The sequence below is a fragment of the Idiotropiscis lumnitzeri genome, chromosome 5 (assembly GCF_059441095.1).
Source record: "Idiotropiscis lumnitzeri isolate Australia: NSW breed Sydney's pygmy pipehorse chromosome 5, RoL_Ilum_1.0, whole genome shotgun sequence".
NCBI lineage: Eukaryota > Metazoa > Chordata > Actinopteri > Syngnathiformes > Syngnathidae > Idiotropiscis > Idiotropiscis lumnitzeri.
This window is the reverse complement of record NC_142395.1, coordinates 16,036,786-16,061,096: the sequence shown is the minus strand read 5'-3', so window position 1 is coordinate 16,061,096 and position 24,311 is coordinate 16,036,786. Positions and strand designations below refer to the sequence as shown.

At 41.4% G+C, this 24,311-nt stretch overlaps 3 protein-coding genes across 4 annotated transcripts; 1 reads left to right on the top strand and 2 right to left on the bottom strand.

Moving 5' to 3' along the window:
* Positions 1 to 7,650: 7,650 nt before the first annotated feature.
* Positions 7,651 to 11,237, bottom strand: mrpl46 (mitochondrial ribosomal protein L46). Its single transcript, XM_088296627.1, has 4 exons — positions 10,777 to 11,237; positions 9,502 to 9,700; positions 8,664 to 8,834; positions 7,651 to 8,114 (listed from the first exon to the last, which is right to left on the bottom strand). The coding sequence occupies exons 1-4, from the start codon at positions 11,035 to 11,037 to the stop codon at positions 7,864 to 7,866; spliced, it is 882 nt and encodes a 293-aa protein (XP_088152753.1). The 5' UTR covers positions 11,038 to 11,237; the 3' UTR covers positions 7,651 to 7,863.
* A 302-nt stretch (positions 11,238 to 11,539) lies between these two features.
* Positions 11,540 to 13,977, top strand: mrps11 (mitochondrial ribosomal protein S11). Of its 2 annotated transcripts, none has more exons than XM_088296851.1 (6): positions 11,540 to 11,704; positions 11,870 to 11,956; positions 12,063 to 12,161; positions 12,829 to 12,958; positions 13,062 to 13,127; positions 13,306 to 13,977. In XM_088296851.1, the coding sequence occupies exons 1-6, from the start codon at positions 11,628 to 11,630 to the stop codon at positions 13,411 to 13,413; spliced, it is 567 nt and encodes a 188-aa protein (XP_088152977.1). In that variant the 5' UTR covers positions 11,540 to 11,627; the 3' UTR covers positions 13,414 to 13,977. The 2 variants fall into 2 exon arrangements, with proteins under 2 accessions (XP_088152977.1, XP_088152976.1); XM_088296850.1 differs by having other exon boundaries at positions 11,867 to 11,956.
* A 725-nt stretch (positions 13,978 to 14,702) lies between these two features.
* pdpr (pyruvate dehydrogenase phosphatase regulatory subunit) lies at positions 14,703 to 24,187 on the bottom strand. Its single transcript, XM_088296849.1, has 18 exons — positions 23,919 to 24,187; positions 22,562 to 22,847; positions 22,134 to 22,267; positions 21,982 to 22,063; positions 21,529 to 21,692; positions 21,334 to 21,455; positions 20,998 to 21,115; positions 20,228 to 20,377; positions 19,075 to 19,267; positions 18,610 to 18,734; positions 18,340 to 18,495; positions 17,830 to 17,963; positions 17,471 to 17,619; positions 16,975 to 17,087; positions 16,819 to 16,913; positions 16,568 to 16,657; positions 15,975 to 16,157; positions 14,703 to 15,522 (listed from the first exon to the last, which is right to left on the bottom strand). The coding sequence occupies exons 2-18, from the start codon at positions 22,828 to 22,830 to the stop codon at positions 15,112 to 15,114; spliced, it is 2,688 nt and encodes an 895-aa protein (XP_088152975.1). The 5' UTR covers positions 22,831 to 22,847; positions 23,919 to 24,187; the 3' UTR covers positions 14,703 to 15,111.
* Between the last annotated feature and the right edge of the window lie 124 nt (positions 24,188 to 24,311).

Sequence of the window (24,311 nt, the reverse complement as noted above, 5' to 3'; positions counted from 1 at the left end):
GTAGTTTAGCGGTCCAGTAAGATGCCGTTCACACACTACCATTACCAGGCCGCACCAAGGAACTGAACTTTTTACTTTTTAAATTGCTAGTAAGGGTCTGAAAATTGTTGTTTTGGAAATAGGATGCCTCTTCCCACGCCTGTCAAAAAGCTCATCTCGTTCACATGCAAGCACTCAAGCTAGCAAAAATGAGTTGAAGAAAAAAACATGTTCCGGGAGCTTCTTCAAAGGGGGGAAATGCCAAATAAAAAAAAAAAAAGCTGTATTCAAGAGACAAAATCAGCAGCCCTCCTTAAAGAAGCAGTCAACCCAAAAATGTAATTTCCAATAAAAAGTTTTATGCGCCGCCACTTAACATTCCGATTCATATTGCATTTGTGCAATCTGAGTTAAGCAGATCAATGAAGCCATTTCTAGCCATCAGGGGGCGGCCATTTTGTCACCTGGTGTCGACTGAAAATGACATCACAGTTGCTCATGGTCCAGGTAATCACCAATTACGCAGCAACACGGCAGACTAAAATTTAATTACGCCCGAGCGCCCGAGCGCCAATCTATCAAAATAGGGCCACAATCTTAATTATTTCAGTACATACTGTCGACTTTTTGTTGGGTGGTATGCTTTGAGATTGATTTCAAATGTGAAATCTGTGCCTTGGCTTAATCAACTTTGGGGAAATCACAGCTGTAATTGTGTCTTTTTTGCCCTCTCTCGCTTGTCTCTCTTTTTCGACTTCAGCTTTCATGTTTTTGATCCCACCAGGGACCCACTGTGCCCAATTCTGCTGTTTAGCATGCACGCCATATGTAGCCCACCAGACGCCTGTCCCCCAGACCCCCCCCCCCTCACACCCCACCACCCCTTTTGCCTTTTATCATTTAGCACTCTGAGGGCACAGTCTGCAGTCAAAAGTGCGTTCCCTTTAACGTTAAAAGCCCCTTGTCACATGACCCCACCATTCCAACCCGGACGGGACCTTGACTTCGTTACATTCCTGCCAGATGTTTGGGGAGCCCCCTAGAGGGGGTTTAGGTGATTTGGGAGGGGGCACGACTGTGCTGCCAAAGTGTAACAGCCTAGCAATCCCACAGGGACCATTGACGGACATCTGAAAGGTCTTTGGAAGGAGACCGGGCCTTTCACGTGACGCTGCCAGCAGAATAAAGCACCACGGGCCATTCCGCTGTTACGGAGAGCTGGCATTATTTGAAGCTCTAATTTGACATCCTAACCCTCTCTGGAAAGCCAATTTCAAACACTAGCTCTAGTTTGAAATGCTAACCCATGCAGGGGTGACGCAACATTTGACAGACCACACGTGCACACTATATTTGCATTTTTGTCACCCCGTCTAAGGTTTGCATTCAAATCATATGGACATTTATTTTCTAAAAACCCAGTTACTTAAATGAACTGTGGCAGAGTATCACGTTCTATTAAAATTGCACTCATTGCCAACCCTCATTTGAATCTCAAATTCTGGATCTGAAGTATTGCCACTTTTTACAAATTTACTTGGAGTTTTTCCAGGCATCAAACCGTTCTTTGAAACCTAAACCCAGGCTTCAAACCCTAACATTTATTTGAAATCCTATCATACGCTTGTGATCAACATTTCAAGTCCTAATTGCATCTTGAAACTCCAGCCAGAATGTACGACTCCAATCCATTGCGTTCATATCGAGAGCTGGCATATTTGTTTCGGGCTTCACCCAAGTATGCTAATTCTGACCCTGGAGGCGGGTCTGGTGACTGACAGCCAATCAGACAAGACATTGCGTTGATTGATGGAAGAAGTCTGGGTCAGCCATCCTGCCATTTTTCGGCAAAGCAAGTTCTGACCTTCACCCTCCCGCTGTCCATTGACGTTCCCAACCCCAGTTCCTCCCCAACTCACACACCCCAGCACACGCACACACAAATGGGATTGACAGCTCCCGGGGAACGGGAAGGAGCTGCCGGGTGATGCAAAAGAGGTGGCGGATCCGGGGAAAGGGAGGAGGACGTGTGGCCCTGCAGGCCGGAGGTCTCGCTGCCAGACACAGTGTGAGCTGTTTGTGTGTGTGTGTGCCGTGTGGGGGGGGGTGTGTGTGGGTGTGTGTTGGTGAGAGTACAACCATATGCACTGCTTCAAGGATGGCTGACCTGAAAAATTTAGAATAATATTTCCCTTCACCCAAGAAGAGCTGTCATAAATTTTTCATCTTTTTTTTGTAATATACATGTAATAACTCCATACAACATTGGTCTCGTGATAACACACATACAGTAGAACTTTAGAGTTGTAACGCAAAAGCAGACGAGCACCATTTGGACAAAAACAGAGCCACGCCTACTCACAGACTGCCTAATACAGCATCGTATAATGGTGCATTTCCTCTGCTAAGTCAAACAACTGCTACGTAAAATTTGTCCAAAAAAGGGTTAAATTGCAGAAACCACCAAGCACCAAAGAAATTGCTGCAACCACCATCGAAGGCCGTAGTGTATGTATTTACACCATCGCAAACTTGTCAAGTACATCCTCAAATGTATCCGCGTCCATTATTTCTAATCAACTTACTGCAATTCTAGTTTTGATTGTCTTTGAAAGAGAGTATAAATTCTTATAATTGGGGGAAGTCATGATTGGAAGATGATGACGTGTGTAGCGATGTGTCAGTCTCAAATTCAAAGAACCTGCTGTTACGTGTCTAAATGTGTCTCGACAACGGTCGATTTTCAAACAAAATCTCAACAATACAAAAAAATATGACAGTTTTTGTTTCATTCTTTGTGTTTGCATTTTAAAGTTAACGTCACCCCCCCCCCTCCCCCCAAAAAACTTTGCAATAATATACTCACTAATCTAACATGGAATTCTGATTAATATTACATTATTTGTGGAATAAAAGATAAGCAGCAAAATCCACCCACTTTTAGCCATGTCAGGGGGCGGCCATTTTGTCACTGCTGTCAACTGAAAATGACATCACAGTTGCTAAGGGCTCAGTAATAAAGCAATATACAAAATACATATTCCACATAATGTAGTCTTTCAATTAGTAATTAATAATATACATAACTTGGGAGCTGAATGAGGCAGCTCTTTGTAACGAGTGTCTCTCTGAAAGAAATATCATAAATACGCAGCTAATTCGGTGAGATTGCAGTTAGTGATCACGGCTGCAGATTATATGGCAAAGCCTACACCGATGTCGCAATCAAGTGAGTCGGCACTCGGCACAAGTTTCCTGTTAACAGCAACCAAGGAGATACTGTAACTGTGCAATCAATGACACCTTACTTTCCTTTTGAAGCCTAACCTTCGTTAAAGGTTCATTTAATTTAATGGACACTTCAAGAGATTGTTGCTCGAGAACTCTCACCCGTGAATAGCATAATACTTAGCGTTTGAACCAAATAATTTCTTGGATAAAAGAACTTTTTCAGAGACCTTTTCGCTCAAAATCGTTGCTTTTTTTGTATGTATATATATAATTATTATTCACATTCATGTCAGATTATGTTGTATTTTTTGGTGAGAGTTTTTATCCAATCAGAATTCATTCTTGTGTTGCTGGGCGAATTTCATCATACCAGCGACACGTTCTTTTACTCCAATCATTCAGATTCTTCCCTGCCTAGGTGTAAAATGTGCGGCCCGTCACTGCTAACCGGTGTTTTCAAATGAGTGCGCTAATTGTTTTTTTGCCTCCAGCAAGCCACACCTCATAAATGACGTCACATGGTTTAGAAACCGTGAAGGGGTCTGTATCACAATTTGGTAAATTTCATATTATTTTAAAAATCTGTGCTATAAGTCAGTCCACACGTGTTGGTGTTATTTCTCCAAAGTACTCACCAACCTCAAGTGTTCAAAAGGACTTGTTCTCTTTGACGATGCAACGTCAATCGTTGAGCAAACATGCCGTTTTGGTTGTCTTCTGAAAAGTGATGATTTTGGAGATACAAGGATTCCACCCGACGCCAGTGATATTAACCTGGAACCAGAAATAAAATAATAATTTCACTTCAATGCCCCCCAAAACATTTGCCTGTGTTTGAATTTTGAAGTCTTCAATTGTTGCTAACAGGGCATTGGCCTCGTGACTTCAAATATAGCCAGAGAAAAAGAAATCTTGGGTGATGAGCCACATGCTGCTTCAGCAAGATATTACTGTGTAAAAAGTGGTGGGTGGCAGATGGCGAGTGCAGAGAGTGTAGTTGGGGAAACTGTGGGCACAATGCTGCTTCTTCTGCTTCTAATGCATGTGCACACTCACTGGAGATGAATGCACTCACCATTGGCCACAAGTGAAATAGTGAATAAAACATTTAGGTGCTTGATTTAATGTGTTACATCAACAACAACAACAACACACACACACACACACACACACACATTGCCACACACACTGCAAGCGTGCACTTAATCATACAAGTCACACTCTTGCATTCTAAATGAGCAGTAGGACTCTTTAGAGATTTAAGTGCTTTTTTTGCCTGAATGCTGAAAAGCACTTTTAGAATGATTGGCCCCTAAGTGCTGCTGGACATAGGCAATGTTTTTAAATATATTTTTTTTAAAAGTGTATCACATTTATGTATATATTTTGCATGATAATAGTCGAAGTTTATCAAAAGCTCAACATTTTCAAATATTTCCATAATATTATTTTTTGGGTTATGCTAATAATAATGGATGTTCATGCCACAGAAGCGCGACATTTTTCGATATTTTGAAAAGCAACATTTTTTTTTAATTCAGATTATTTTGTGATTATATGAAGTGTTGTGGATTTTTTTTTTTATTAATACTTATGTAAATTCATTCAACAAAAAGGGCTACATATCAATGTTTGAATGTATGATATATATAATCATATGTTTCATTATTTCCACCAAAATACTTCACTATTTTTTAAGGCAACTCTAAACTTTATTTATTGTACTTTGATTAAAAAAATAAGAAGAAAATAAAATCACACAATATGTATTCGATGGGAGAATGGACATGGAGAGTTAAGCTTAGTCACTTAACGTGAAGATGATGGAATCCAAGAAGTAAAAATCAACCATGTTCAATTTGTGTTGATCTTACAAGTTCATGTGGAATTCCTCACCAGATCTGCTTGAAAGCTCAACCGTGTCTTCTATGCTGCATCTTACGAAAATGGCATCATTTGATCACTTAGCAACTGGTCGAGCAACAAGCAGCTATCAAAACAGAACCCCCTTGGGCATGTTCTTTGTACCAAAAGCCACAGAAATAGGTTTGGGCTTGAGCCCCCACCGGTTGCCTTCTCTGCATGGATGGATGTCGGCCGAGGGCTTCAGATGGCCGACAACGCTGGCCTCGCAGCGGCCGTCGTGTCACCCCCTCCTCCGGCCGTCTGTTGTGGCAGAGCCTGTTGCCTTGAATTTTTTATTTCTATTTTTTTGCTTTAAGATGGTGATGGTGCTGTAAAAGTGCGACACAGCCGCAGGTTTTGTTCATCTAAAATATTGATTCAACTCAAGTGATTATTAGCTATACTGCATATTGTGGTATCAAACTTCAGCTTGTAGGTCACGGAGATAATTCTCACTCTTGACTGAAATTACCTGAGAGCTCATTTCACAGTTCTTTATCTATCTATCTAGCTTCATTATTGTGGTGCAATAAATCTAGAAATACTGTATTTAAATAAATAATGTGTATGGTAATTAAAACACACAGAATTGAAAATTCATCAATTTTAACTCATTTACAAGTACGTTCGAACGTATCAGCTATATGCCATGGACTTCAGGTAAAATGACGTAGGTAGTCACCCTATTTCCGGTCATGATCATCGCTAACTATTGTTGTAAAACTCAATGTATATACATTGTTACGATGGCAAAGCCGCAAACCTTCGACTCGATTCAGAGGGGGAAGACAGACCTCACAGAGTCAAAAAATTCCTTTCACGCTTCACCATCACTACAATCTACTTCACAAAGTGGATTTATTTGGTGTGGCGGCGGACAAATCTTACTCGCTTCCAGACCTGGAAATGTATCTTTAGCGTGTGTGATTTACTTATAATGTTTTGGGTTTTTTTAACTGCAAAATGCAGGTGATACAAAATTTGGAAATTGGCAACTGTAGTTATCAGTACAAATACAATCCAAAGACAAATAGAACAATCTGTCAAGACAACTGTCAAGAAATACAGAAAAATGAAAAAATATAATGAAAAAATAAATACGCTTGGTCCAAGAAAATCTATATAAACTCCTTAAAATTGCTGCAAATCCGCATTGTTTTCAGAGCTTTTTGGTCGTTGGAATACTTGATAATAACGGATGTATTTAGAGTGTGTGATGCCGTGCGCCCTGCGTGAGTGAATGACGTCACTGCTAGGCAAGACAGTGAGTGGGTGTGGCTTGCCAGACACTAAACTCCCACTCAAAACTATCTGTCTGCAAGGGCGCCATCTATTGGGAAAACACAGGCATTACAGGGACAAGATGAAATGAAATGATTTGATTTTTTTTCTTTGGTTAGACAAATTCGGCCGGCCGGATTAAAAAGTTTGTTTGCCCATGTCTGTGTTACATCTTCAAGCAACTGCTACTTTAGCATATGGAACAGCTACACATTCAGAGAATACAAGAATACTCACAAATAATCACTCTGCTCTGCGTTTTCAGTTGGGGAGAGGGGGGGGCTTCTATGCATCTTCCTCGTTTTGCGATTAATTGCGCCGCAGAGACTTTAATTCTGGCTGGGATTGTTGCATTCTACACTGAAGAAGCTCGTCTCTAAATGTGGACTTGCCTGTGTATTCAAACGAAGCATTCATCACGACTGTTCCAAAATCACACAGCTGGGTGACAAAAAAAATTGAGGAAAAAAACATGATTCCATACTATTCCATTGCATATTAGAGTGACCCTGAAAGATGTATATAAACAAGTGCAATCTCGAGCACTATGAGCAACAAATAAATATTTGGTCTGTCAGGACTGGAGTACACGAGTGTTTGTTTCCGCGTAACCCTCGCACATGAGTTGCATTTGCAATCAAGCGCCATTAAAATCAGGCCAACAGGAAATAGACACTTGGAAACATTTCACGTACAGTCTCACCTGGAAAGGAAGCACGTTTTTTTTTTTTAGGAAGCACGTTTTAAAGGCGGAGGGGGGGCACCTGATGTGACGTCACCACACGCAAACTTAATTCTATGTATGTCATGTGGTAATACTGACATCTGCTGACTGTGTTTTAAATGAGATGTATTGTTGCCCTTGAGGATTGTAATAAATAGAATCAAATATATTGGATTGCCAAAATGTAAAACAAACAATTCCATAGTAATGCTAGGTTATATACATATAATTTAGAATTAATATAGTTGCAATATCAAGTAGTGGTAAAAATAAACAATTGATGAGTAATGTACATTTTCTAAAGAAATGAGTCTATTGATACAGAAATAAACCACACACACATATATATATATATATATATATATATATATATATTTATATTGTGTGTGTGTGTGTGTGTGTGTGAAAATAAGACAATTGATAATGCTATAACTAAAATGAGTTCAATAATTTCTAAACATCTTTAATTATATATTTTAATGTTTGATCTTAAATGAGTTGAGACGCAAATACAGAAAAAAACATTTAAAATGAATCACATTGATAAAATATTTTGTTATATTTAATCATCCTCCAAATAATGAATTGTAAGAATAAGTAGTTTTTTAAATATTTTAAGCTCTTTGTCAATAAATTACAGTTAATCAGATGTGGGTCTTTATGTAGAAAAAAATGTTTTATTTGTACAATAAAAGGAATATCAAAGACACTTGATTTAGGTACACCTGCCCCATCCTACAGACTCAGGGTCCCAGAATAAAGCGTTCCACCTTCATCAAGTAGGCTGGCTTGAGGAAGCGTTGCAGTTCTCTTTTGTTCAGCCACATGAGGGCGCCCTTGGGCTCCACGTTGGTTGGGACGTCTTGTGACAGGATGGCTTTGAAGAAGAAAATCTTGGCACCCACCAAGGTGTCGCTACGGGCGGCTTTGGGCAGCTTGTACTTGTGCACTCCACATGGTGCCTGACCCAAGAAGGTGGCCTTGAGGACGGGCTCTGTATGAGGAAATACGACACCAAGCATCTGTTCAGTTAAAGAAAAAAATGTTTTATGCCAAACAGTTAATTCTATAGCCAAAGAGGTGAAATTGATACTTCTTTTTACAGTTGAACAACTGCAGTTTGACCCTGGAAGCGATTATATTATTAAGGAGTGGGAGTTGTAGAAACATATATGGAAAATAGTTGAAAATATGGTTTGTGTAGAAGTTGTGATATTAATAGTAGTAGCAATAGTAGATGTAGGGCAAATAAATAGCAGTAGTAGGAGGAGGAGTTATAAGAGGAGTGGCAGCAGCAACAGAAAGAGTCCTTAAAAAAAGGAGGAGGCAGAGGATGAGTAGTAAGAGGAATGGAAGCAGTACAAGTATAAATAGGAAGAGGAGTACAGGTAGTTGTATTAGAAGTAGTAGCAGTGGTGGTTTTAATGACAATTTCTCATTTTTGTTAAAAAGAAAAAAAAGTTTGAAAAATCAAAGTGACACAAGAGGAGTCATCTAAAGCAGCATCCAACACGGCCACCGGGGCTACTTGGCTACTAAATACCCGTGAGGGCGGCGAGCGCCCTCTGAGCCGTGTCTCTCAGCGTCTCTCCTGGGCGCCACTGGGCCTGAGGCAGCAGCCACAGTTTGTCGCTCCCCACCTGCTGCTCGGACAGCAGCACCAGCGATTCGGACAGGAGGCGCCACGATGAGCTCAGGTCCTTTTCCACGTCATCTGTACAAACACACATACACAGTCAGGGTGCTTAGCAACCGGGGCACATTTTTGACACCCGCCAGTCCTTGGGAAATGTCACCAGGAATTAAAGTACGAGAAGTAGATGACGAAGTTGAAGAAGTTCAATAAAATGAGTAGTAGTCCTACTAGTAGTTACAGTAGCAGTACTACTAATAATAATAATAATAATAATAATAATTTGCCCTTTATTAGTCCCACAATGGGGAAATTCGAGATTCGAACCCAGGCCTCCTGGGGAGACTGGGTCCTGAACGCGGCGCCTTAGACCACTCGGCCATCCTGGCAGCCAATAGTAGTAATAACAGTAATAGTACTAATAACAGAAGCAGTAATATATATATATATATATATATATATATATATATATATATATATATATACACATGTGTTTGTGTTTTAATTTGTGTTCTAATTATGCGCTAATTTATATTACACCATATGTAAAGCGCTTTGTTAACGCTCCAGTTGTTGTGAAATGCGCTATATAAATAAAGTCGTAAAACTAGTATTATCAGTAATAATAGGATCAGCAGTATTAGTAGTGGTAAAAGTAGTAGCCTCGGTTCCAAGTAGGAGTAGCGAAGAAGTAATAGGAGTAGTCGAAGTAGTTTTAGCAGGAGTAGTGGAGTGTAGTATTCCTGACCTGTGGCTCTGGCCGCAGGCGTGAATGTCTTGAATTTGCGCTCCCACTCATCTTCGAGGTCCTGCGTTAGCACAATGTCTTGCTCCTTTTGATCCTCGTCGTCCTCGTCATAGTCAGCGTCCTGCTTCCTCCTCAGCCTCTCCGCATCCTCCAGCAGTTGCAGCTCGTGCTCAGACAGGATGCTTTTCTCCAGCTCCATCTGACAAGATGGAGCACAGTTACAAAGACCCGTCATTTCATTCATTGTCATCATGTCATCCATTCTGACACTTGGACATATATCAAGGATATGGGTCCTTTTTACTTAGTTGATAGAAAGTCAGATTAAGAATGCCCTTTATTGTCAATATACTCAGTGAAAAATGAGATTTCTTCGTTAATCAATGAAAACGTTTTGGGAGGTTTTATGAAATTTTGGCGACGTGGTGGGAATCCCTTTTCTTTGGGTTTTAACAAAACATATAGGAAACATATGTTAATATTAGGGCTGTCAAAATTAAAGCATTAACTCAGGTGATTAATCCCAAAAATTAACTCAGTTAAAAATTTTAACTCAGTTAACTCAGTTTTTTTTCAGTTTACTTAAAAAATAATTAGCATACTTTGCAAATATTGTGCCATATTATCTGTCTTTAGCACGTCTCAGAACAAAACACTGTGTTTAAGTTACCACTGGGCCTTGCAAACCAACACTGCTGGAGTGTGGCGCTTGTGGGCAGTTTTGAGAAATGTTTCAAAAATAAATGTCTGCAAAGATGTCTCCATTTAGATCCTATTCAAGAATCCAAGAAAGCTATTAGAACAGTCTTTGAATTAAATATATTTCATAATTGGTGATTTTGCATCAATTCCAAGATATTATTCAAGTAAATATCTGTTATAAGCTACGCAAAAAATAGTAGTTGAAAAATGTGATTAATCATGAATTTTTTTGTGATTGATTAGTTTTAAAAAAGTAATCACTTGACAGCACTAGTTAATATCACATTAATATAATGTATCATGAAACAGTACATGCATTAATCATTTTATGCCTGATGTTGTTGACAGGCTTTTTATTTATTTTTTATCTGGCACTGTGTCGTGTTTTAAGGCCGTGTCGCCATTCGCCAAGTCCAGAACATATAATATATTTCCCTTTGTGTGTTTATTTTAGCTGGTTAGGGGAGTCACGGGCGCCGCCTTTCTGCGTGTGACGTCATTTGCGACGTTCCTGGAAAGGCAACATTCTGACACTGCAAATGGTGCATTATTTTATTATGATGTCAAACGCACCTGCTGCATCAAGCGAGCAAAGCGCTGCTCCACCGGACTCAGGTCCGCAGAGACGATCGGCGGCCGCTGCAAACACACCGCAGCCATTAGAGTCCACGGGGAAGGCGGTGTTTCCGGTGCTAATTTGTTCCGCAAGTTCGAACGGCAAAGGGAACTGTTGGAAAACGAACGAAACACACGAGTCGCGACCGGGGCCCCCTCAAAACGGGACAAAAAGCGTAGCACCGGCCAGCTCGCCATCCTTCCACAGGGAGCTGCCATCTTCAACTGTAACGTTCACTGCTTATCAGAAAAAAAGATACATCAAAAGCCAGAAGCTTGTCGTAAAGAACTACGGGATCTACACTTTTCATCTAATTTCCCCATGTTATTAGAGGACGATGCGGTAGTAATGTGTCTTTTAAATTAATGAACCCAATAATAATTCACGTCATCAACTCTAAAAAGTGGGACGGGGCGGGCGTTCAAGTTTAAAAAGTGGAAATATACGAGTTCAGATTGGTTCATGAACGCCACAAATTACACCCACAATACATTGCAGTAAACGGACTTGTCCATTACAATTTTTGTGGGAGGAATATGTGGTAATATATTGTCTTAAATTACGTTAAATAATGTCACAAAATGTTAAGACTCGTTAAAATGTGTAAACCACTTGTTAATTCACTACGTTTTTATTTTTGAAGGAAATATGTTCTGTTAATGGTTATTAATAATTCTGCCGCGATTCATTTACCCCTCCCAGTGTAACAACATGACTATGTACCACTACGACTGGTATCTGGGAACAGTCAATGTCACGTTTGTAACGGTCTTACAACTAATTTGTGTCAAGTTTTCATATATTTAAAATGTTCAAATTAACTTGTACAGTCGTAAACTCTTTGGGTAGTGCTTGTCGACAAGTTTCCGCCAAAGGAATCTCGTTGTAAGTCGTTTTTTGATGCCGAATGCTAACTCGCTAGCCATGTAAACGCTGCATACCCGCGTTCAGTCCTATACTTGCAGGTTATAGCTAATGCATGCTAGTAGTCACGTAAGTTACGATGAGATAAGATCAATTATGCTTTTAATGGTATGTTGAATTTAGAAGCTGCAGGACGTTCCATAGTGCCGCCTCCAGGCTCCAAGATGCAGCAGTGAACAGCAAAGACTCCGCTGAAGCCTCCAAAGATTTTAGGTGAGTTGTTTTCAATTGATGTCATTATACAATGGATATCAGTGCATTATCAATCCCATAATATTGATTATTGTCATTGATCGCTTGACTGGATTTGAACCCGCAGCCATATCCCACCCCTGCCCGGACAAGACAGTCCACTCAGGTGGGCCGGAAAGAAGTTTGAGGAGTTGGCCATCCTGCACATCAAAGCTACATACAACAAGTATGCTCATTTAATGTTGGCCATCATGTTGGTACTTTGGGCTGCTAAATATTAAGGTTTGACAACTACTAGCATACAGTATGTGTGCAGTGCATATGTAGAATTACTTGGGGAAAAAAATAGTCAATAAATGGGGACATTTGTTATGTATTACATTGAATGCAAAAATGTGTGGAACCATAAAACATTTTTATTGTCTTTATGTGGCCAAATGCATTTGAGAAATTGAAGCCTTATTAATACAAACCTTCAAAACAGGTGGTTGGTTCGGGCACAGTAATTGTATTTGGGTCTATTTGGTAACAAGTACTGCCCCAAATAGAATAGACACTCAGCAAAACATGTACCTTATTCAAACTAAAATAATCAAGGAATGACAAACGTGGATTAACTAATTAATTTTTAGTCCTACATTTTTTTTTACGGTCTATCTAGTACGCTCACATTTGATACAGTCCCCTCCAAAAGCATTGAAACAGCAAAGTCAATTCCTTTGACATTTGGGTTTCAGATCAAAAGATGAATGTGATTAAAAAGTTCAGAATCCCAGCTTTTACTTCATGGTATTTACATCTACATGTGTAAAACAATTCGGGACAGAGCACCTTTCTGATCAAATGGCCACGTGGCGGAGTCATATAAAATGGAACACATTCCCTCCCCTCAGCACACACATCCATCTGACGGATTGTGAGGGCCAGTCCTTGGTGAGAACTTCGTGCGGGACGGAAGGCTTCAAGAACATCAAGAAGTCCACGCCAGTTGCAGCACAGACCGCTGCCATCTCCGCTGCGGCCGTACGTATTTATTAGTTGTTATTCATGCACATTACATTTAATTTTTTTCATGAATGGATGAACTAAGTTTTCCCCTTTTATTCCCCCCTCCTCCCCTGAGAAGAAAGCGACAGCCAAGGGGGTGACGTTTGTCCGTGTCATCGTTAAAGGCCTCGGCCCGGGCCGCTTGGTGGGTTTTAACATTAATTTGTCATCTGAGCAAAACAACCGAACTGCATTGTTTTCAAAAAGTAAGACCACTATTATTGTAGGTAATATTACAGTTAAGTGACGTAAAAAACTTAGATTGGCTCATGGCATTGTGACCAGGAATTAGATTTGTATACCTTCTCTGTCTTTTGTTGCAGTCGGCCATCAAAGGTTTGACCATGGGGGGACTGGAGGTGGTCTCCATCACAGACAATACACCTGTGCCGCACAACGGCTGCCGACCGCGCAAAGCCCGGAGGATCTGATTACCCCATTAAATTAAAAAATAAAAATAATATTTTGGCCTCGTTGACAATTAAGGTTCATCACGACAACATGTGGACACAAGACCGGTCATCATGACGACTTTAGCAGAAGACGGGTGGAAGCCAGGAGGTCAGAACAACCATGTACCACTTGACTTTTTATTTGTATTATTTACATGATGCACTGTTATCAAGATAAGAACAACAAAATCAACTTTTTGGATGTTCCTTATATATCCTCAAGTGGTGTGTTTCGATTTGACAGGTTCCTAATGACAAACATACGTTATTCATGTAGACGTGCAGCAAAATGGCGGCGGCGGACACACCACACTTAATGCTAGGATAGCCCTTCATAAGCAACGTGGTGATCAACAAAATAATCCAAAGATAAAGAAGAAATATGAAAAAGTACTTCATGTTGATTATGATTATCTGATATGACTTACAGTACGTGATTAAATTGACAGCATTGCAGGCATAAATTGCACAGCAGAACAGGGTTTCACGCAGATGACAGACATCCTCACAAAGTGTTCAAAAATAAAATGTTTCTGGACTGCAGTGATTTTCTTTTTCCGCTTTTTTGGACATACTAGGGTCACAATTGAACAAAGGGAATAATACAAGAAAATTAACTTTTATGTGAAAATTGAGTGAGGGAGGGGAGAAAGGTGTGGAAAAAGTTGCACGTTTGAGTGATTGTTTCAGGGAAAATAAAGGGATTAATATATCGATGAAAATGGAAGAAAAAAAAAGTCAAACTACGTTTTGACAATAAAGTCATAATGGGACAAAAAAATTAATGCAATAGATAAGAGGTAATACCCAGGAAAGAGATTTAAGAGATACTTTTTATAAAGTCAAAAATTCACTAGAAAAGTCATTCTTGCACTGAAAGAAAATGTTGGATTACTCCGCCCAGAAAAAATCCCTTTAAAATATGAATAGTGAAAATTTCAGATGTTAAAGGTTACATTAAGATGATACTCAATTTTTTTACTTGCAATGGGAACATTTCCCCCGAACATGGCTTTATTTAATGAAAGAAACACATTTTTAATTATTAATTTTTTAAACATGACTTTTTTCATTCTTATCTCAAAGAGAAATCAACATTTAGCCTAAAATGAGCATTTACAAGAGTTAACAAATTACAATTTTATTCAACTTTTTTCCCACCTCAAAGAATTACCATTGTAACTTTTTCTTGTGCTAGTTTTTTTTCCATCAAATACCAAAGTACTTTTTTTATAACATTGAAAATTTATTGTAAATCACAAAATGTTTTAACTTAACATTGACTTTTTTCCCCCTCATAAACAACTTTCCCACTTAACATTACAACTTTCATTTGACAACTTTTTACTCAAAACAAAACGTTACAAGTATATTCTTGTAATATTCCAACTTTTTTTTTTTTTTTTTTAAACACTTTCTTGTAACTTTATGTGTAAGTATGAATATGAATAACCTGGATGGATAGTGCAAACAAGACATCAATAAGAAGCAACAGCAGAGAGACTTCAACTGTGGACTACTTACATGTCTTTGATGGAGGAGGACCAGTACGTTTAAGTGCTGACATGGCCTCCACCAAGGCACTTTGACTTCAGACCAATAAAGGATATGGCTGAACTTGACTTTTGTTTACCAAATATTGCACTTAAAGTAAGCACGGTGAATAATGTGTCGCCATTACTCGCCTTGGAGGTTGCTAAGTTCCAAGTCGTCTTTGCGCCTCCGGTGCTGCTGGCTAAAGAGGGAGCTGAAGGGGTACAGCTTGGCCTTGGCCGGGTACCTTTGCCCAGCCACGTCCACCTCGTAGTCTCCTCGGTTGATGAAGTCCGGGGTGATGGCGGCGGGCAGGCCGTTAGGGCCAGGGGGCGGCGACACGAACCCGAGGCACACGTGTCTCTCAAGGGTGTAGCTGTAGGCACTGCTGGTGGTGGCCCCCGCCAGTTGCCCGTTGCAGTAAATGGGCTCGCCCCACCAGGGCCACAGGTCCAGCTCGGTGTCGTGGTCGTCCAGGACCAACATGACGAAGCGGCGAAACACGCCGTCTTGACGCTGCTGCAGCAGAGCCGAGCGGCCCACGAAGTCTGTGTCCTGACACGCGACACAACAGAACACGCCACACATTTGTGAGCACGGACACCACAAAGTACTGCAAAACACTCACATTATCACATGGTGGTGAATTCAAAATTGGATACCGTGTTACCTTGACTTGGGAGTGGCCTACTTTCAGTCGGTTACCGAACAGTACAAACACAAAATCAGAATACTCCAAAGGAGCATGGTGGTGATGCTAACACTGAACTAATAAAGCAGAGAACACACCAAGCAGGCAAAAAACAAAAGACACACACGCACGCAAAGAGATGCACACGACGCTAAAACACACGTAATATTTGATGTATTCAATAACAACAAAAGTACATAAATGTGTGATGAAGTCAAAAGTATTTCCCTTACTTCCAAATGGAATGTATGATTTTCAGGTTTCCTACTAGTTAACACTCCAAATATGAAAAGCTAATATTGGCAGTGATGTCTACCTTATCAAACTTGACGCGGAATTCCCGTCCACACTCCAACGGCGTGGTGAAGGCGTCTAGGTCTTGTCCCCAGAACGCAAAGAACTTCTCAATGCGCAGGCTGCGCAGCGCGTAGTAGCCGGCGTTACGGATCCCGTACTTCTGGCCCACTGATATCACCTCATTGTAAACGTGCAACGCATACTGTGAAGAAGAGAAGGAGACGTCGAGACATAGGAGGAGTTTAACAATGAAATTTTGTGAAGGACCGTATCGAAAGACGTTTGAGCATCTGTTCGCTATCCTTGATACACATCTTAAGGTCCATGTAATAGTCCGCACATTGTCATTACGATACACAACAGCGATACAGTGACAAAGCTTCCTTGCCTTGCCCTAGAAGCAGTATCATTAACTGTCCTTATTACACTTAAAATTCTGGGGAATGTTAAACAATACCTGTATTTGATGTTTGGATGGTTGCTATAATATGAAATATTTAGTCAAGTGTTATGGGAAATAGGGGAACACAAGCTAGATAACAACTCTATCAAATAAATGCACAAACGGCTTTCTTGAGGAGCTCGTCGATAAAGTTGCGAAGCAAAGCGTACCTCGATGGGGATGTAGAGCATGAAACCCGGCTCGCCTGTGTGGGTCATGCTCATCACTCGGATGCCGTTAGCGTAGCCCACGCTCATCTCCTGCAAACACACAGTACCAAATATTAGCAATCATACGCCTCTTTCTTTGAAGATACATACTATAATGCAGAGTTAACCTAGCTGTTACCAGCCATTCGCCCAAATTGTTGCGACATTTGCAATGTTTCACTTTGGAGACAGCGGATGACACATGAACCCACCTTACAGAACATGGAGGGAAAGTGGTCTGGAGTCATGGAAACGTATGAGAGCTCCGCCAGAACATCCATGGCACGAGGTCCAATCAGATTTAAAGCTGAAAGAGAAGTTGTTTTGTCATAAAAGATGAAGTGGGTGGATGTGCAATGCAGGCTCACCTGTGTACTTCCAGCTGACGTCCTCCAGGTGAAGGTGTGGGTCATTGGGCATATGTTTCTTGATCCACGACCAACAATGGACTTGCTGGTCTGTTGGCGAGATGATGAAGAAGCTGCAGAGGACAGAACGATGGGAAAGTCACTCGCCACATTTTGCAAATATGACAAATTTTCTCGACGATTCAGTGATCAAAGAGATTTTCGCTTGTATCAATCTATCTAGATATATAGATCGATATATATATAGATTTATTGATAAATACATCGATCGATAGAATATAATTATAAAAATAAACCGACAGGTTGCATCAGCAACTTGTACTTTCTTAAATTGTTGTCATAATGTGACTTTTTTTTCTCAAAAACAGGCAGCTTTTCACTTCTCATTACGTTTATGGGTACATATCCAGTCATTTTTAATTGCCAATAGGAGGGGTCCCTTGATCCCCAAGATTTAAGAACCACAGCTTTGGTCCTTTGTTTTTTTCCTTCTTACCTGTTCTTGCTGAGGCGCACTACACTGCAGTCATTCTCATATCCTCCTCGTTGGTTCAGCATGCCCGTGTGGACGATGTGGCCCACTGGAACATCCAGGTCATTGGCACAAAGATGCTGCAGCAGCTCCAGGGCCTCATCGCCCGAGGACTATAGGACAATGGGACGGACCAGAAGACACTTAATTAGGCACACATGCACAACCATGCTGCATTGAACGCATCAGTCAGTACAAACAAGATGTCCTTTATTAAAGATGTCCTAACAAACAAGCACTAACAAACATCAACTCGTTTTTATGTTTATTCGAGAGGAGACTGGAGAAGAATACTGTATCTTTAAGAACTACGGCAGCCTTACTGTGAGTTCAAATTTGGTGAAGGATGACATGTCAATGACGCAGACAGCCTCCTTGCAGCACTTCACCTCCGCCCCGACAATGTCAAACCAGTCGGGCTTGTAGAAGGTCTTGCTTTGGTCGAGAGAGAGAAGATCTGCAGGGACAAACAAGGATTCACGTGCCAGTTATTCATGATAATAGTCACCTTCATCCAGCCGTTTTAAGTGCATATAAATGGAAAAGTCTAGAATTTTTTTTTTTTTTTAAATGTCCGTGCTTGACAATCTTCATAGCAATATGGCACCTGCTATCCTGTACACGGGTGTAGTTTTGTCTGTCTCTGAGAGTGTCCACATTTTCCTTTATATGTCTTTGCATCTATTCAACCAATTTTGATATCGCTTATCCTCACGAGGGCCACAAGTAAGCTGGAGTCTATCCTAATTGACTTTGGCCTGGTTGCCAGCCTATCGCAGGCACATATCGACAAACAACCATTCATGGTCATATTTTTAGAAAGTAATGTGTACCCTTGCCCGGTGGAATAAAGTATTTGGGCCTCTCAAAGCCGTGTTTCTCCATCCAGCGAGCTCCCTGCGTGTCCAGTCGGTCGTACAGCGGACTTGTCCGAAGCTGCCGGCCCGTCTGGAAGTCCCAGCGAGGAACCTTTAGTTCGTACAAAAGTGCTGGAAACACGCATACAGGCGTAGACACACGCACGCACGGAACCATATTTAACTGCCCTTCCCGTTTCAAGAGGTGCGAATTGTGTGGTCGTCGACAACAGAACGGCGACTCACGCATGACCTCCATAACGCGGTGTCGCAAGAAGGTGCGGCTGCTCTGCAGGTTACCAAAGCGCTTGATGTCCAGCGGCCACACGTTAGCACTGGGGTAACCGTAGGTCATCCACTCAGCCAGATACCTGAGCGGGAAAGGATAAATACACATATGGACATAAGTATTGGAACAAGATACATTTCCTGTGGAGTTCCACTAGGAGCTGCAATTGCTGCACCAACAAAGTATTGAACAGAAGGTCCAAACACTGATTTCTTGTGTTCGGGGTTTTCAGGGTCACGTTTAGTATGCAAACTAGTTTCTGCGTAGCTCCAGAAGGCACGCCCTCTTTGCGCCGTACATACTGTTTTTACATTTGACTGGTTTATATTTATGGCCAAGGAGTGCATACAAATATTTACGATAAGTACAACTTTACTACTTCATTAGCACAGCTCACTGACTAGACTGCGTCCACTACTCACTTGCCAGCTCCTCCGGCGAAGGCCAGACCCGAGGAGTTCATCCCTGCAAGTACATAGTAGCCTAAGACGCCCGGCGTCTCGCCCATCAGACAGCGCATGTCCGGGGTGAAGGATTCCGGGCAGTTGACCAGCTGCTGGATCTCAGCCGACTCCAGCCCGGGCATTCTTCTCAGCAGCGCGCTGAGCATCGGCTCTGAAAGGAGCAGCAGAGACCCGAAACTGAGCAAGAAGCCACTTGTTCTGATTTGAAGGATCGATTTTGTTTTGAAATTCAGGGTACATACATTTGCTCATGCTCTAATTGATAAAATATTACAATAAGTACACGTCACAAAAATCAAAGCATCTTTTGCAAATCTTATCTTAAAATGGACTTTGTCAATAATACAAATTATGCAAGTGCATTAGCAACTTGTATGGTTCATGATATATATATATATATATATATATATATATATATATATATATATATATATATATATATATATATATATATATATATATGTATTTTTTTTTTTACATTAAACTTAGGTAGTAGCATAGGTAAACAGTAAATTTTCCTCGCTACTTTCCTCAAATGCTTATAAAAGCCCGACTCACAAGTACAAACATAAGGAAACCAGGTTTGCCTTGGGCTTTACGACCACCTCTCAAGCTTCAGTACTCTCAGATTACATTACGGAGTAGCATTCAAGGTCACCAAGCTGAAGGGGTGTTGCTCACATGAGTGTGGCAAAGTGAACATTGGCCAGAGTCCAATATATAACACTAATTAAAGCAGCCTGTGCGCACCAGTAAACATTTTTGACGATGGGGGGAAAAAAAAAAAAAAACACTCACATAAACAAAGGTGGTTAAACGAAACAGCTTCAAAACAACCCTCCATAGGAGAGAACCATTTCAGGCAGGGTGGTTTAAAAATAGGTCTCAATTGCTTTTTTTTTCCTCAAGTTTTTTACTTAACAGGGTTGAGGCAAAAGAAAAAGAACAGAAGTCTTGTTAAAGGAAGAAACACCCCACTCACTTCTGTGATGGGTACCTAAAGACAGTTTAAACTTTTGACTGGGTTAGCATAACGACTAATTTGAGTGCGAGATTGCTAATACGCAATCGTTTAACAAAGCCCCTTTGCAACATCCCCTATGTTCCTCACCAAAGTGGTCCCAGTCCTCCTGCATGTTCTGAATTTCCAGTTGGTTGCGTCCCTCCGTGAAGATAGGCTTAGGATTCTTCTCGAAGCCCCCGGAGAGTAGGCCTCCCTGCCACGGCCGAGCGTATATCCTGCCGTCCATGTCGAGCACCACTGGAGGACACAGTGAGTGGTAGCTTGATTTACGAGTTTAATTTGTTGCGTGACCCGGCCGATACATAATTAATACATAATTTAATCACTTACCAAATACATTTTCCCAATTGAAATAAAATGACACTAATCCCCCCCCCCCAAAAAAATGAGCAATTTATTCTGCGTGTTTTCTATTAGTAAAAAACTGTAAAACTGTCTTGTAGAAAAAAATGAAACATTAAAATCCAATGTCAAGAAATAAACTGGATTTATATCTTATAAAACGTAATTACTGTAAAAACTGTGGGCATGTGTGCCTTTAAAAATGCTAAGCAGTAAAATCCAACCGTTTTTAGCCCATTTTGTAATTTCTGTCAACTGAAAATGACATCATAGCTGTGTGTGATGTCATTTTCTGTCGGCAGAAGTGACAAAATGGCCGCCCCCTGCGATAGCTAAAAACGGATGGATTTTGCTGCTTAACTCGGAGTCCACAAACGCAATATTAATGAGAATCTCATGTTTAAAACTGGAGACGCACAGATCATTTTATTGCTAATACTTTTAGGGGGGGTTGACTTCCCATTTTAAGGGCAGAGTAGAGGCGAGCATCACTATAGAATGGCAAGGCGGGATACCTGGCGTGTCGGCTGGAAGGTCCTCCTGGAGAGGTTTGGTGAGGAGGTAGAAGTGCTCGCAGCCGTGCAGAGGGACAGAGACTTTGGTTTCACTCGCTTGGCCTAGCTCGTACGCCCACTGAAAAGCGACACATTCAGAAAGGAAAACACAGTGATTCGAGGGCATTCTTTGGGATGCTTTCACAGACTAAAACGCTTATTCATGCTTGATGACGTTGCATTTTTTAAAAAAATTTATTCAATAGTACAATCCATCATGTGGAAATTCACCTCACACACACTACAGTTTTGCATTTCACACCAAGCCTCACGGGTGAAAACGTCCTATTTTTATACCTGTCCAGCGCAGTTGACGAAATATTCACACTCGATGGAGCCGCGGTCCGTCTCCACCGCCATCACGTGGCCCTTCTCCACCAGGACCTGCTGAACACTGGTTCGTTCCAGGATTTGAACCCCTGAGTGGAGATACGCAACCTGAAGAATTAGACATGCGGTCTTTGGTAGAAAAGTACACATAGTGTGCCGTGCCTTGTCCAGCTGCAGCAACGGCCATGGCATGATTGACATCTGGCGGCGACACCACAGCGTCGGCGGGCAGGTGGAGCGCCCCCACTAGGTCGTGAATGTTCACCAAGGGGTGGAGTTTGGTCACGTCTTTGGGTTTCACAATGTTACAGCTGATGCCCATAACTCTGGAAAAACACAGATACGCAGGTGGAGACCTTAGCCTATGTCTGTTTGAAACACAGATCTTTGAAACAAGACTTGGCAGCTGATATTGTAATATTTTTTCTTTTTATTTTTGATGAATAAATTGGAAAAACCTGCAAAGCACTGAAGCTGCAAAAGGTGAAGCCTAAAGTGAGAACACTGTATACGCTAAGGTACATGAATTGTTGAGAATATTGTTGTACAGTTCTGCATTTTAGAGCTTTAGTGGTTTCACCATATTCATTATTAAATGTGAGCGAAAAGTCTCACTTGAGTCTCGACGCAAGACGTTTCAGCGAAATGAAGCGGTCCTGATTCTGAGCCAGACACAGAGAACCCGTCTTCACGTAGCCTGAAACACACAAAATGGAGGTCAAATTCAAAGCTGGACGGACGTCTGGCGGGATACCATGGCAGCTTACCCGTCTTGACGCCAGTCTCCTCCTCGAGCTGCTGGTACAAAGCGTTGGAGTACTCGGCCATTTTACATTCGATGGAGATGGGCTTGGCCACACTGACGATGCCAGCGCAGAGTTTGGTGGTTCCTGCTCCTAGTCTATAAGTAGACAAAATAATCAAGGGCAGTCTACCTTGTGTACTCAAAAACCACATCTCATATTTAAAAGATGGGCTGCGTCTTTCATAAATTAGGTTATAATGCGTAAAATAAATTTATAAAAAAAAAAAAAAAAGAATTTAAATAAATTTTAAAACGTTATTTATCATTAATTTTATTTTAGCTCAAAATGGGAAATGGGCTACAAAGCTCAATCACCTTTCATTTTTAAATGTGTCATTCTAAACTGTCTGCCAAGCAGAAAATGGCTGAACGCTCCAAGAGATGTCATACCTGCCCTGCTCCAGTAGAACGATATCAGTCCAGCCCAGTTTAGCCAGGTGATATGCCACGGAAGTCCCGACGATGCCCCCACCACAGATGACCACACGGGCCTGGCTGGGCAGTGGCAGTGGCTGAGAGGAGTCCCCGCTCCCCGCCTGCATGCAGTTTGCGGAGGTCCACAGGCCCCTGCCGGCCATCGTGTAGCCCGTGTGAGGTAGAAGCAGCCTGGGGAGCAGGGCGGGGGACAGAGCCCTGGAGCTCCGCACACAGCTACACATGGCTGGCTGTGCTCTCTCTCGTTACAAAAACAATATATATATGTATATTAATTCATATTTATTAAATGCATAATGGAAGAATTCAGTAGAGGTTCAAAAGGCAGGTGAGACAATGTCTTCAGGGGCCCAGTTATTGTATACCAAATACAATTGTTCAGTATAGTGTGTTGATGTTAAGATCCCACTTTAGTTCATGTTTAGTCTAATAAGATTGTTGAAATGAAAACTGCTTATCTTGTGTAAATAGGGACAGATTAAACGTTCCTTATAAATTCAAACAGCACCAGAGAGTGCAACAGCAAGCTTCTCAAGGCCCTTCTAATGTCGCTGGACATTGATGGTCATTTGCTCTACGCTATAATTGTTTTCTTATCTGCCATGAAGTTTGTCATTCAGAACATGCAACTGCACTGTATCATCAATAGGTTGCAACGAAAAATAACAGACTGGAGGAGTCACAGAAAGGGACATCTGTGCATGCGTACTGGTTCTTCAAACGCCATTCAAATTAAGTTGGAAATGTGCATTTTGGGTTCATCCTGAAAATTCACTCCAAAACTCCAAAACTGAATATCCCCGACTGTTGAGAGTAGCGTGTTTCCAAATGACTGCTTTCTTAATATTAAAAAAAAGGGCGTCAACTATTTGCGACTACTACGTCACCAATCGTTGCAGTGGCGGGGCACTGCACCAAGAAACATTTAAATCACGCTTCACGCCAAGTTTAACTTACAAAAGTCCTTCAGGTGTCACAAACGTGCTCGTCGACTTCTGCTAGCCTCAAAAGCTCGACTTGGTACAGCTGACGGCTCGCGAGCTATCGCAAGCGCCGCACCTCATTCGCTTTTGCTGGATATATTGATGCTTTAACGGCCTTCTTCACTGTTTTATAAACCCGTTAAATTCTTACATATGTTGCGCTTCAACCGCTGGGCGTGAGCAGTTGTCACACCGAGTGGCAGATATCGTGGCTAATGCTAACGAACGGCTAGCAACAAATGTCGAAGGGGAAAGTATTTCCATGTCAACAACATGGAGAAGGACGGCTCTGCTTTTGGTGTCTTGTTGGTCGTCTTTCTTTCACTTACCAACTAAGTCAGTCGCAGTGGAATTTTGGCGTCAGTATACATTTACACGAGTGAGCAGCGGGATCGTGTTGTGATGACGGAAGGACCGCTTGTTTTGGTCCGTGGCAAAGCGGTCGAGTAGCTAGTGGAAAGGCAAGATAGCAAAAGTGTAAGCTGATGCTACTTCTGAAGGACTTTTCAACGTAAAAGTATCCGGGTGGGTTTGTATTGAAAGGCTTCAATAAAACGAGGGTTCATATTTTAAGGGATGAAGGAAGGAAGGAAGGACAGACGAGGAATGAAGAAAGAGGCTTATCGTCACTTCTGAGATCTTTACCAATCAATGCTCACACGAACCCACACCCGGACTTGTGAACTGATTTGCTGGCCTTGAAACCCTCATTTGAAATTTTA

Excerpts from the sequence above, each read along its gene's own strand:
- mrpl46 (XM_088296627.1), bottom strand. The coding sequence starts at position 11,037 with ATGGCAGCTCCCTGTGGAAGGATGGCGAGCTGGCCGGTGCTACGCTTT. Across the intron at positions 9,701-10,776 it reads TTGCTCGCTTGATGCAGCAG|ATGGAGCTGGAGAAAAGCAT; the intron begins GTGCGTTTGACA and ends CCATCTTGTCAG. Across the intron at positions 8,835-9,501 it reads GCCTGCGGCCAGAGCCACAG|ATGACGTGGAAAAGGACCTG; the intron begins GTCAGGAATACT and ends GTGTTTGTACAG.
- mrps11 (XM_088296850.1), top strand. The coding sequence starts at position 11,628 with ATGTTCAAATTAACTTGTACAGTCGTAAACTCTTTGGGTAGTGCTTGT. Across the intron at positions 11,705-11,866 it reads TCCGCCAAAGGAATCTCGTT|AAGCTGCAGGACGTTCCATA; the intron begins GTAAGTCGTTTT and ends TGTTGAATTTAG. Across the intron at positions 12,959-13,061 it reads CTGCCATCTCCGCTGCGGCC|AAAGCGACAGCCAAGGGGGT; the intron begins GTACGTATTTAT and ends TCCCCTGAGAAG.
- pdpr (XM_088296849.1), bottom strand. The coding sequence starts at position 22,830 with ATGTGTAGCTGTGTGCGGAGCTCCAGGGCTCTGTCCCCCGCCCTGCTC. Across the intron at positions 21,116-21,333 it reads TCGTCAACTGCGCTGGACAG|TGGGCGTACGAGCTAGGCCA; the intron begins GTATAAAAATAG and ends GTCGCTTTTCAG. Across the intron at positions 16,158-16,567 it reads TGCTCTACATCCCCATCGAG|TATGCGTTGCACGTTTACAA; the intron begins GTACGCTTTGCT and ends TCTTCTTCACAG.